The 12914-nt window shown below is 35.9% G+C and overlaps 1 protein-coding gene across 1 annotated transcript in view; it reads left to right on the plus strand.

The window, feature by feature from the left end:
* The window catches only part of STK38L (serine/threonine kinase 38 like), a 77659-nt gene extending 65089 nt beyond the window's left edge, over positions 1-12570 (plus strand). The window contains exons 8-15 of the mRNA XM_040234601.1: positions 895-1049; positions 1401-1503; positions 1692-1753; positions 4083-4200; positions 4634-4757; positions 6373-6468; positions 8681-8772; positions 8877-12570. Of these exons, the coding sequence (XP_040090535.1) occupies positions 895-1049; positions 1401-1503; positions 1692-1753; positions 4083-4200; positions 4634-4757; positions 6373-6468; positions 8681-8772; positions 8877-9004 (878 nt within the window). The 3' untranslated portion in view covers positions 9005-12570. The remainder of the gene's footprint in view (positions 1-894; positions 1050-1400; positions 1504-1691; positions 1754-4082; positions 4201-4633; positions 4758-6372; positions 6469-8680; positions 8773-8876) is intronic.
* Positions 12571-12914: the final 344 nt, after the last annotated feature.

The raw sequence follows: 12914 nt of genomic DNA on the forward strand, positions 1-12914 counted from the left end.
CAAGATGACTGTCCATCAGTAGAAGAATGGATAAGTAAAACATGGCATAATTATGTCATTAAATATTTTACAGTAGTTAAAAGTCAGGCGCTGTATTTGTTTCAACAGTAAGATCTCAGAAATCAAGAGAGATAAAGCAAGCTGTGGATTTATATGTACAGTTGATATCACTTATGTAATTTTAAAAACCATAAAAAAGACTCTAAATTCATAGATTAATATATATGCATCTGAAAACATTTCAAAAATAAGCTGGAAGAATACACACCAAAGCAAATCCATGATAATGGCAACTCAACAAAAAGGGGAAGGGAAATAAAATGGAAACAGAGGATGAAGAATTTGCATGGTATTTTTTTTTTAAAGACTTGAAGCACCATATTAACAGTTGTCAATTTTGAGTTGTAAATTTACCAGTGTTTCTTCTTTGTCCCTTGTAAAAGAGCAAAATTTCTTGGGAACAAGAATGTCTAGAAGTGACCCTCTTGGTGGAACAATATCTTTGTTGGCCCAAAGAGTGCTGAGTGCTTTTGAAACTTGAATTTGAAAGGATATATTCCATTTCCAGATGTGCTTACATGCATTCATTTTCCCGGTTTGATATCTTTTCCTCAGCAACTTATTTCTGGGAGTTGAATGGTAGATACTATATCATGATCAGTTCTGCTGTGATTTGATTTCACATATTTTCTACCTTAAAACCATTGCATGTCATGAAACTTCTCCTTAATGAGACTTTTTTTTATTTGGCCCTAGAGATGGTTGGAAGTACTCTGGGTAGATCATAAAATGCAGAAATGAGGCTTATATTGTGTATTACAAAGACATCTTTTACAAAACATTCCCCCTTTTGAGGCATTACTAATACAAGGTACTTAACTCTCATTTACTTAGGTGACATGATGACATTGCTAATGAAGAAGGATACTTTGACAGAAGAGGAAACACAGTTCTACATTTCAGAGACTGTTCTGGCAATAGATGCGATCCACCAGTTGGGTTTCATCCATCGGGATATTAAACCAGACAACCTTTTGTTAGATGCCAAGGCATGTGAATAAACTGGTGAATTACTAGGTCACTGATTGTTTTATGCTGTAAGAGGGGTGATTTTGTGATTGGAAATGGGCAACTGCAATTTATATGACTGCTAACCTACATTATTTCATAAACTGGTACAGTAGGAGAGAGCCCTTGAAGTGAAATGACATCAAGGGAAAATTGGCTGTCTTTTTATCATCTTCCATTTCTCTTTAAGATAATCAACATCAAATATTGATAATTTTGCATTTCACCTCTAGGAGTTCTAAGCTAAGAATTTTTATGATTGCATTTAGAAGAGTTTTAAGTAAGTCTTTTGTCTCTAATGATTTTATGAGGTTTTTCCTTTTTTTCCTTAGGGTCATGTAAAATTATCTGATTTTGGTTTGTGCACGGGATTAAAGAAGGCTCATAGGACTGAATTCTACAGAAATCTTACCCACAATCCACCAAGTGACTTCTGTAAGTTGGATTTTTTTTTTTTTTCGAGTTAAAGTAGTCCAGCTGGTTTAATCCAGGACTGTTGAGAACTGAAGCTTCTCTCCTTCTCCTCAACCCTTTAACTGGTGTGTTTTCAATGCATGTATGTGAATTTGTTTTTTGGTAAGAGTTTTTCCCTCATAATTACAATTCTGTCTCATTGAAATTAGCATTCCAGAACATGAACTCAAAGAGGAAAGCAGAAACGTGGAAGAAGAATAGGAGACAACTGGTAAGTAGCCACATCTGGAAGAAAGGATCTGGGGCCCTGGCCCTAAAATCTCATTTGGTATTTGTTTTATTATTTAGAGCTTCACAATAATTAGTTCTTACTTCCTAGCAGTGATAGAGCTTGTTCTGAGATCGTATAGTAAGTAAGTAAGTAAAGTCGCTCAGTTGTGTCCGACTCTTTGTGATCCCATGAACTGTAGCCTACCAGGCTCCTCCCTCCATGGGATTCTCCAGGCAAGAGTACTGGAGTGGGTTGCCATTTCCTTCTCCAGGGGATCTTCCCGACCCAGGGATCAAACCCGGGTCTCCCGCATTCCAGGCAGACGCTTTAACCTCTGAGCCACCAGGAAAGCCATCTGAGATCGTATGGTTTTCTTAATTTTTCTATAACATTTCCGTTCCTATATCAGAAAATGCCACTTTTATATTTTATGATTTCACTTCAGAGTATTTTATCAAGCATATCTCTGATCATGTATTTGTTTACCAGTACTAGCACTTTCTATAAAACTCACCGAGATGAGTGTGTGAGTGTGCTAAGTCACTTGTCTTGTCTGGCTCTGTGCGACCGTGTAGACTGTATGTAGCCTGCCAGGCTGCTCTGTCCATGGGGCTCCCCAGTACTGGAGTGGGTTGCCATGCCCTCCTCCAGGAGATCTTCCCAACCCAGGAATCGAACCTGTGTCTTTTCTGTCTACTTGCATTGGCAGGCGGGTTTCTTTACTTCTAGCACCGCCTGGGAGATGAGTGTAAATTGCGGTAAATGCTGAGTGGTATTCATGTTTCCATTTTCCCTACCTGTCCTGATAGAACAAATATCAGCCAGCATAAGTAAGGTCATTGTGTGTTTCTAAGAACTTTACAGACAAAGTAAACGTAAAGTTTGTTGCCATGTTAACAGTGTTACAATAAAATGGAATTGAAAAGCGGACTTTACCGCAAATAAACGTGATGACTCCTTTAATGCCCAGCAGCACTGTCTGTTTTTAACCCTACAAGCTTTCTCTTCCTTACTTAGCAAATATTAGAATCATTTGTCCTTTTTCCTCTTTCCTTTTATCCTGTGAACATTGTCAAGGTTACGAATGTGCCTTTTGACTTTAATTTCCTAACTTCTTATACAATGCCTGGTACATATCGACAGATATCTATAAATATTTGTTAAATTCTGCCAAGTGATGAAGGGAAACTTACTCAGCAGTCCTTCAGGAAGGTAAACAGACTGAAAGGCAAGAGTCTGGTACCCTCTCAAAGCAAATAAAATGACCTTTGCATCACTGAGCTCATTCTCTCATTAGTCCAAGTAAACTTTTTGTGCTTGTAAAACATTTTGGTGTTTTAAAGTTTTCAAAAATATTTTTAAAATGTTTTGAGCTATGCATTAATGACAGAATATTATTTCTACTTTTAAGTGTGTCACTTTTAGATCAGATTTTACGATTGAGAAGAGAATTGCAGTATTTCCTACTTTTAAAGGGAATGGTGGAAATTCTGTACCCCCTAATTACAGAGTATTCACAATCATTACTCATGTGCAGGTTTTACTATTCTTGTGACTATCATCATGACTTACATCAGTATTTTCCAGTGACGAAATAGAGCAGACTCTTGGTGTTTGGGGCAGGAAATTCCTTTAGAGCCTATATCCCCTGCCACTAAATGCCAATCATGTCCTTCCGTGGATCATAGAAATGTCAAAATCTGCTGTTACACATTTTCAAATGATCCCTAGAGTACTACTACCTGTAATAGAAAATTGCTGCCTTAAAGAAAGTTTTTGTAAGATTTTATATTAATTAAGAATGAAAAACTGCATTGCTTTCTAATAGATAAGCAGTACCCTGGAAATGAGTTTATGATGAAAATAACTGATCTTTATATGGGAGGCTGTGGTTTACAGACACATTCCTTTGCTTGTTTCATCTTCGTACCCACTCTGTGAGGGCAAGAGTTATTAGTCCAGTTTTATGTAAGCAGAAGTTGAGGCTCAAAACGGCTGAATAACTTGCCTGAGAGCAAGTATCGAGTGGAGAAGCCAGGCCGACTGAACACATCCTTTTTATTCTTTTTTGGAATGGATTTAGGACTGAATACATAAATAACTTAGTTGAGCTCTTTAGGGACAGAAATCATGTCTTAACATATTATCTGACTCCATGCCTTTCACTAAGCCTTATACATGATAAACATGCAAAACACATATTAGATTCAAAATTAGCTTCTGTATATTTTAGTTTTTCTAGTAGTGAGCCATACTCAGATCTTTCAAAAAAAAAAAAATATATATATATATATTGAGGACACTGGTTTGACAAGCTGTTCCTTTGCAGGCATATTCAACAGTTGGGACACCAGATTACATTGCTCCAGAAGTATTCATGCAGACTGGTTACAACAAATTGTGTGACTGGTGGTCTTTGGGAGTAATTATGTATGAAATGCTAATAGGTACGTTTTATTATTCATTTATGTACATACCATGTAAATCAGAGCACCACTGATTGAACATACTGTAGATATTATGGGCTAAAATATCTGAACTCTTTAAGCTGATTTCTGGCATCCCCCAATGTTAAATACACAATGATAAATATCAGTGAGCTCTCTAGGGATCCTGTGTCAGGAAGGAGGCATTTAACCAGAATTCCCAGGTATCTAAATTGTATCTGCGTGACCTTTTAGGTGAAAGAGGGGCAATGCTTTAAATCCTTTATTTTGTTGACTTTATAAGCCATTTTATTGTAAATGGATGAATGGTGGGGTTTTTTTATTGTTAAGTAGAGTGCTCAGGGCTATTTTGTTTTTTTGTGACATGTAGATAATAGGTGCAGCAAATTTGATCATAAAAGGCTAATGAAACCTTATTTCTTGTGATACTTAGGATATCCACCTTTCTGCTCTGAAACACCTCAAGAAACATACAGGAAAGTGATGAACTGGAAAGAAACTCTGGTATTTCCTCCAGAGGTGCCTATATCTGAGAAAGCCAAGGACTTAATTCTTAGGTTAGTAATTAAATCTCTTAAAGAGGTTATGGTATCTTAAGGCCTCACAGGGACCTAAAAGATTAAATTGCCTATTTCAGTTTTGTGGGAAGAAAAAGACTATCACTGATCTATACAGTCAAAGGACTCGGAAAAGAAAAGGCATTTTGTTTTTTTTTTTAATGCAGATTCTTAAAAGGTAATATTCAGGGGGGAAAAAAAAAGTTAAGAGGGAAGAAGTCTTATATTATTTCAGAGATCACTCCTGTTGGATTACAATGACTTTATCCCCTAAAGAGAAAGGGAAAATAAATTCTTAGTAGCAGTTCATATCACAAAATCTATGTAAGAAAAACACCAACACAGTATATTAATGCATATATATGGAATTTAGAAAGATGTTAACGATGACCCTATATGCGAGACATCAAAAGAGACACAGATGTAAAGAACAGACTTTTGGACTCCATGGGAGAAGGTGAGGGTGGGATGATTTGAGAGAATAGCACTGAAACATGTATATTATCATATGTGAAACAGATCACCAGTCCAGGTTCGATGCATGAGACAGGGTGCTCAGGGCTGGTGCACTGGGATGACCCTGAGGGATGGGATGTGGAGGGAGGTGGGAGGGGGGTTCAGGATGGGGAACACATGGACACCCGTGGCTAATTCATGTGAATATATGGCAGAAGCCACCACAATATTGTAAAGTAATTAGCCCCCAATTAAAAAAAAAAGTCTATGTATGAAACCTTTTCTAAGCAAAAGATTCCATTCTTTTTCTCAACTAAGATGAAGTGTCTAGGTTCTATTGTGGATTCCAGAAGGAATATGAATTGGGATAGTCTGTGGGAACAGCCAGTTGGTAGCATCCTATTAAAAAAAAAAAATCTTCAAACTGTCTTTGACCTTTGACCCAGCAATTCTGCTTCTAGGAATTTTGCATATGCAGATAATCAGATGTGTATAAAGATTTAGGGTATATTATGTTATCTTGACTCATTGGAAAAGACTCTGATGCTGGGAGGGATTGGGGGCAGGAGGAGAAAGGGACGACCAAGGATGAGATGGCTGGATGGCATCACAGACTCGATAGACGTGAGTCTGAGTGAACTCCAGGAGATGGTGATGAACAGGGAGGCCTGGCGTGCTGCGATTCATGGGGTCGCAAAGAGTCAGACACGACTGAGCGACTGAACTGAACTGAACTGATGTTATCGATAACTGTTTTTAGTAATGAAAAATTGAAAATCATCTAAATGTCTGGAAATGGTGGACTAGCTAAATAAATTGTAGTGTTTCCATGTGTAAACTTTAGAAAAAAATGTATAGAAAAATAGTTAAATTACTTTGGGAAATGTTCTTAGTATATTAAGTGAAAAAAATAATAATGGAAACTCCTTATCAGCACCATATTTTTGAAATTGTAATAAAAGACTGGAAGGAAGTGGCCTCAGACTGTTTGAAATAGTTATATCTGAATAGTGCAGTTATAGATGATTTCTGTTTTTCCTCACATTTCTCACAATAGAGTTAACTTCAATAAACAGAAATAAAGATGAAAGGTTTGAAATAATGCAGAGTACTTGAGATGTCGTCTGCATATTATAATTTCTCTGTTTGCATTTTCTAGGTTTTGTATTGATTCTGAAAATAGAATTGGGAATAGTGGAGTAGAAGAAATAAAAAGTCATCCTTTTTTTGAAGGTGTTGACTGGGGACACATCAGGTATGTTTACAGGCTTTGAGTGGGATAAAGCCGTGTGAGTGAAAACTTTCTACTAGATTTGGTGATTAATTTATCTCTGATTCTGATAGATTAAATACAAGAGGTAACGTTGTGATCATGTGATAAGTTAGTGTTTTCTGGATTATATAAATGAGTGAGACTGTAGTGGCTATAGATAAATGACTCATTTTATATAACATCCACTTTAAGAAACAAACACATACTGTGCCCCTGTTTAGATTTTGATATGCAGAGTTACATGATGAAGGCTGTTAGCACAACAAAGATGTAATTACATTTGACACTGTATAACTGTTTTTGTCCTCTCATATTCTATACTGTGTCTCCTTTATTAGTTTTGAAGAATATACAGTCCCTCTTATAAACACTGTGAAAGTGAAAGTCGCTCAGTCGTGTCCAACTCTTTGCAAACCCATGTACTATACAGTCCATGGAATTATCCAGGCCAGAATACTGGAGTGGGTAACCTTTCCCTTCTCCAGGATATCTTCCCAACCCAGGGATCGAACCCAGGTCTCCCGCATTGTGAGAGAAGTTAAATAATGCAGGTAACTTTTAAGAACTGGCTTAGAGTTGTTTGTTGTGAGCATTGGCCTTTATTCATTTTGGGGCCAAACTGTCTTCAGCAGTTCTGGTCTCTCCCCTACACAGCAACAGTTCAGAAAAAAATCTGATTGCGCCATTTCCTTCCTTCTCTTTGTACTTAGAGAGTGATTCTAAGGGTCCTTCCCTGCTTTTCAGGATCTTGGGATATGATTCTTGCATCATCTGTAGAAGCTGCACCTTGTGTGGTTCCTGCCCCATTCCTCCCACCCTAGGGCCTTGTCATTTGCTCTTCATTCTGATGAAAATGCTCTTCACCTCTCTGGCCTCCCTGCCCTCAGTCCTGCCTCGCCTAGGCTCGCCATCCCCCCTTTCCACTTTCAAGACAGCTGAGTGTCCCCTCACGGGAGCCCATACAATGTGCTAGACACTCTACCTGATTCTGCAGTAGGTATATTTGGGGGGACTGTTAACTGGATGTCCAGCACTGTTGTAAATACTTTATGTACATTTCTCATCTTATCCTCATAATAAGCCTTATACAATTGGTATTATTATTATCCCCATTTTACAAATGAGAAAACTAAGTCACAGAGAAGTAATTTGCCTTACTAGTGCCTCAGCTAGTAAGTGATCTGGCTGGAACTGAACCCAGGCAGTGTGATTCCAGAGTCCTGACTCTAAACTGCTGGGCTGCATTCTACTGTCCACGTGTCATCTCATTGAGCAGAACTATCACCTGACCCCCCTTTGTCACAGTTGAAAGAACGCTTACAGACTGCCAGTCCAGTCCCCTGGTTTTATATGCGGGAAGAGTCACAATGTCTAAGGTCATTCTGATAATTACCAGAGATTAGATCTTAGGGCACCAGAGTTTATATTTTTTTTACACTAAACTAATATAAATTTATTAAGTTAGTACATTAAGTGTAAATAGGTTAGAGTAATTCTGGGGAAAATATAAATGTGTTTTTACACAATTTTGTACACTTATCACCTAATAGATCAATAAGTACTTGCTGAAAAAATAGAAGCAATAAAAATTGATGAATTTCCTAAACTAGTTTTAGCATGATAAAAAAAACATTTTTGTGACTTACTATTTTTTTAACCTAATGCCCCCAGTTCCCTTAAAATTTATATGACTGAGAAATTTTGGGGTTCAGATTTCATCACAAACATGTTGTCCCTTCACTGTTTGAGCCCCTTATTTTCCCAAATGACTTGACTTATGAAGTGGTAGATCCTCTACTAGACGAATTCTGTTCTTAAAGTAATTAGGTTGGATTCTGATCCCAACAATGTTTAGGGTACTTTATAGAATGATTAAATTTTTTAAATAAAATTCTCTGTTCTCCTTTCCCTTCCATTAACTATTGTTTTTCCTCTTAAAAAAAAAAAAAAAAAAAACAGCATGAAAAAGTCTTGGTATAAAAAAATAAAAATTCCAAGTAAATGATAATATTTTAATAAGAAAATTCTACTCAGCTATGAAATCCACTTAACTTCAGAAATTTCAGATCCATAATAAATTTTCTTGGCTCTTCTAATATCTATAGAGCAGCATGCAGAATTTGCAAGTAGAATTAAGCTTTGGAAAACTGAATTCAAGAAAACTTAACCATGGTTACTCAATACTATTTTACAGGGAAAGGCCAGCAGCAATCCCTATAGAAATCAAAAGCATTGACGATACATCAAATTTCGATGACTTTCCTGAATCTGATATTTTACAACCAGGTAAGACAGTCTCACAGTTAACCACATTTAAAAGTCTATGAAAGTGATAACATATTTCATTAATGAAATTCCTTTGGTCTTGGTTAATTTTTCTATCTTTCCAGTGCCAAACACCACGGAACCAGACTACAAATCCAAAGACTGGGTTTTTCTCAATTATACCTATAAAAGGTTTGAAGGGTTGACTCAGCGTGGCTCTATCCCCACCTACATGAAGGCTGGGAAATTATGAACGAAGATCACGTTGGCTCACAACCAAGAGAACTCAGGTAGCCGCATCACCAGGCTTGCTTGGCGTAGGTAACAATACACTGTAATACTCCTGACGACGGTGGTGCTTCTGACTACAAGAGGAAATTCTACAGGATTAGGATTTCGAAGACTACTACAGGAATTGGTTGGCAGTGCCAGCTGGCTTTTTTCTTTTTTTAATATTATTTTTGTTAACTTTATTATATGAAGGTACTGGAATAAAAGAAATGTACATCCCTTTCTAACTGCACTGCCTACACGCGTATTAAGGTCCATTCCGCCTGTGTGTGCCGTGGCTTTGTACTGTAACACCTCTAATCAATTCAGGAGAAACACATATCATTTAAAGCAACATAGGCTAACCTGTAGGTAACACTGCAGTATTGGCTGTTTTACTGCACACCTTATGGGTCTAGATAATCAATAAAAGCCATCTTCCATAGCTGGTATTAGAACACTTGCCCTATTGGTTTGGACATCTATAGAATATATATGAAAACAATTTCTGTAATGGTTTTAAGGCATTTTAAAAAGGAAATACACTGGGTTATTTAAAAAATAAAGTTTACCATCATATTATTACACAAACTCCACAGTAGGGAGTAACAAGTTTTGAATAAGGAGGAAGTTGAACAGCTTCACTCAAGCACTCCACTAATATATTTACTTTGCATTCAGAAATACTGATGACCTTTATACATGTATTCTGTATACTCATAGGGAGATGTACTGTATCATATAAAATGTAAAGTTGCTTTTCTTGTGACAAGAGGACTTCTTTTTTAATAAGAGGACATGGCATTATTTTAATTTGATTATGGTGAGTTGAATTGAAGAAATGACCATGAAGGCTGCTTGTAGAACTACTAGTGTATTTTTATTAAACTATTTTTTTAAACGTCAAACTTCTGATCATGTAAATGAACTTGTAGAGAACAAAGAGCTATTTACTTTGGTTTTCTAGAAAGTTGTTACATATCATGGCTGGTTAACTTTTATTTGTTTTGATGAAAAATTTTCCTTTGATAGTACTTGTATTATTGTGCCATTATTTTCTTATACTCCAAATGTACCAAAGATCCTGAACAGAGTGGATGTTCACAACTGTGGGGGGATTTTACTGTCCTGCGGGAATGCTGTCTTCAGATCTTTGATGGAGGCTAGCTCATTCAAGGGCACTACCGTTCATGTTTAGCTCCATCACTGTGGTTACTGTAAACGAAATTAAGGAAATAAATGCAGGCCAGGGGGCTTGTGAATAGAGGATGGGGGAGGTGATATCAGCAGCTAATTCTTTGGATATTCCCCCAAGAATGTGATAGTCTTTTCCAGCTCAACATTTTCATTTAAAAATGACTCTCTGAGGTTTTGGCTTCATCAGTAATAGTGGAGGAGTATTAATTTATCAAAGAATGGCCTCATGTTTGTCTTAACTGTTAACTAGTAGAATTTCTTTTTTAGATACAACAGTTATTACTGTTACAAATGATCTGTGATCAGCATCTAAAATGATAATTTATTTGTATAGATGTTCTCTAGTGGGGAAGAGTTGCATAGGACCATTATGCAGATCTACAAAAGCTTTTATAAATGTTCCTGCTTGCTAGGGAGCTCCATGGTGTTTCAATAAAGGCCATTCTGTTCTTTTTTTCTTCCTGCCCTGTTCTCCCCTTCCCTTTCTTCCCTTTCCTTCCTTTCCCTCCCCCTTCCTTCCTTCCTTCCTCCCCTTTCCCTCCTAGTATTTATTTGATACTTATTATGTGTTCACCTAATAGTTCATCTCCATTTTTCTTATCTGGAACATGTGACCAAGTATTTAGGAGACAGAACTATTAAAATTGGGGGGTTATCTCCTTTTGCCTAGCTCTGGTTTTTCTAATTACAACTGCCTCTAATTTTAAAAACTCTCTAACTTACATTTAGTTTTATGAGATTTTTCTCATTGCCCCCTTCCCCACTGTTTTTTAAAACAGGGTGTTTTGTGAGTGTGGATGGGTAAGACACAAGGAGATTGCAACATTCTCTGGCTCTACTATGGTAACTATTCTAGTATTAAAATTTTCATTAATTCAAGTGAGAGAGAGAGAGATGGATATAAAGGAGCTGAATTACCTAAGTTTACCTTTTAACTGAATAAGAATAGAGCATTTTAGGTTCCATTTCCTTCATTCTTATTAATAGGAAGAACTTGGGGATAGTTATGGTTTCTTGGCAGCAGAAGGGCAGTTATGAAAAGTTTACCTTGTTAAGATACTCATTTTTCCCTGGAGTTGAGTGATTCATAATCTTTGGGGTTTCCTCCTCATCAAAAGCATTTCTTAAGTGCCTATCTAAAAGCAATTAAAGACTGTGTCTGCCCTTTGGAAGCTAAGAATTTGATTCATAAAGCAAATTAGATAATTTGCAAAGTACCCTTGAGCTTGAATTTTCTCTATTACATACTTCCCATATTTCAGGTGAACCATTTAATTTAAATGACAAAACCCTATCTAATCAACAGAGCATAATGACATTTTCTTTAAATTAGACTATTTTGAATTAAAGAGTTTTGTTATAAACTGTGTTTTTGCTTTTCTAAGTATATAGAAAGCTTGTATAATTCAGATTTGTTGATTTCCTGATTTAATGTAGACTTTGACTTTTTTTATTAAAAAACCTTTGTATTAAAGCAAGTTATGCTTTTTTTCTTTTATGCTTTTCTTATTAACATGGCTTTAAATGTTTAAATTTATTGAAGCATAATGCTATCTGAGAATAGGAAATTTCTTATCAACCTTTACTGAATGGAATATATATCTGATTTAATAAGCTGTTAGTTGAATGGAAAATAACAAGTATGGAATATTCAAAACTGGTTGCTTAGGGTTAAGATAGGGTTTCATTTATTTCTGTGATAATATACTTTTCTGTTTTTTAAAACACCTGTTATCTTTGTGTAGATATGTAAATCTTACAATATTTTTAAGTACATTTATTTTTGGTGTTTTATTGTAGAAAACCTTTAGACAATCAACCCAGCAGTATCTACTGGTAGGAGAAACAGCTATCCATCTATCAAGGATCTACAAAGAAATGGATTGAAATTTTAATCAATAGAGAGGTCCCTGCCTACAAAACACATTCTATTCTCTCTTTGAATTGCTAAGAGTCAGAACATTCAAAATAACTATTTTGCTACAACCATGAATATTTCCCCTTATCTTTATTTAAATTTTGTTTTCTCTGTAGAAGTGCACTTATCTCTGGAACATTTTAATGAAACAAACACTTGGAACAAATATAAATACAATACACTTAGGACTATTAGAGGTATTTTAAATTTTTATGAAAAAATGAGAGTAATATTGCTACTTTAAAATGGATTGAAGTAATAAAAATAGATGTAAGTTATTTTTAAAGCAATATAAATTATTCAGCACTTGTCTGAAAAATAATCACCAGGCTATTGAGTTCTGTGTTCAGTTACTGAGTTTCAAAGAAATGTTTTGGTGGCATCATGCACTTTTCACTGAAGGTAAGAAAAGAATAAAAACTATGTTTACAATATTTTTGTTGGTGAGGTTTTTTGGTTATATTTTTGAATTTTGATATAGATGTTACCCAAATCTCAAGAAAGCCTGCTTTGTAAATGGATCCAACTTTTACCCTTAAAGATCACATCAAGAACAACATATTGGATAAATATTTTAAGTTTCAATTGTCTTATGTTTAAACACTCAAGATAGTTGTACAGGTTTATATGCAGCTACTCCACTAGGCCAAAATCAATTAGCAGATAGAAATGAAAATATGCCTCAAAATAGCAATGGAAACTAGGGATATAAGTGCCGCGGGTACCCAGGTACTACTTCATCTCTCCCATTGGAGACACCGATCATTTATCATGACAC

The sequence above is a fragment of the Oryx dammah genome, unplaced genomic scaffold (genome assembly GCF_014754425.2).
Source record: "Oryx dammah isolate SB20612 unplaced genomic scaffold, SCBI_Odam_1.1 HiC_scaffold_29, whole genome shotgun sequence".
NCBI lineage: Eukaryota > Metazoa > Chordata > Mammalia > Artiodactyla > Bovidae > Oryx > Oryx dammah.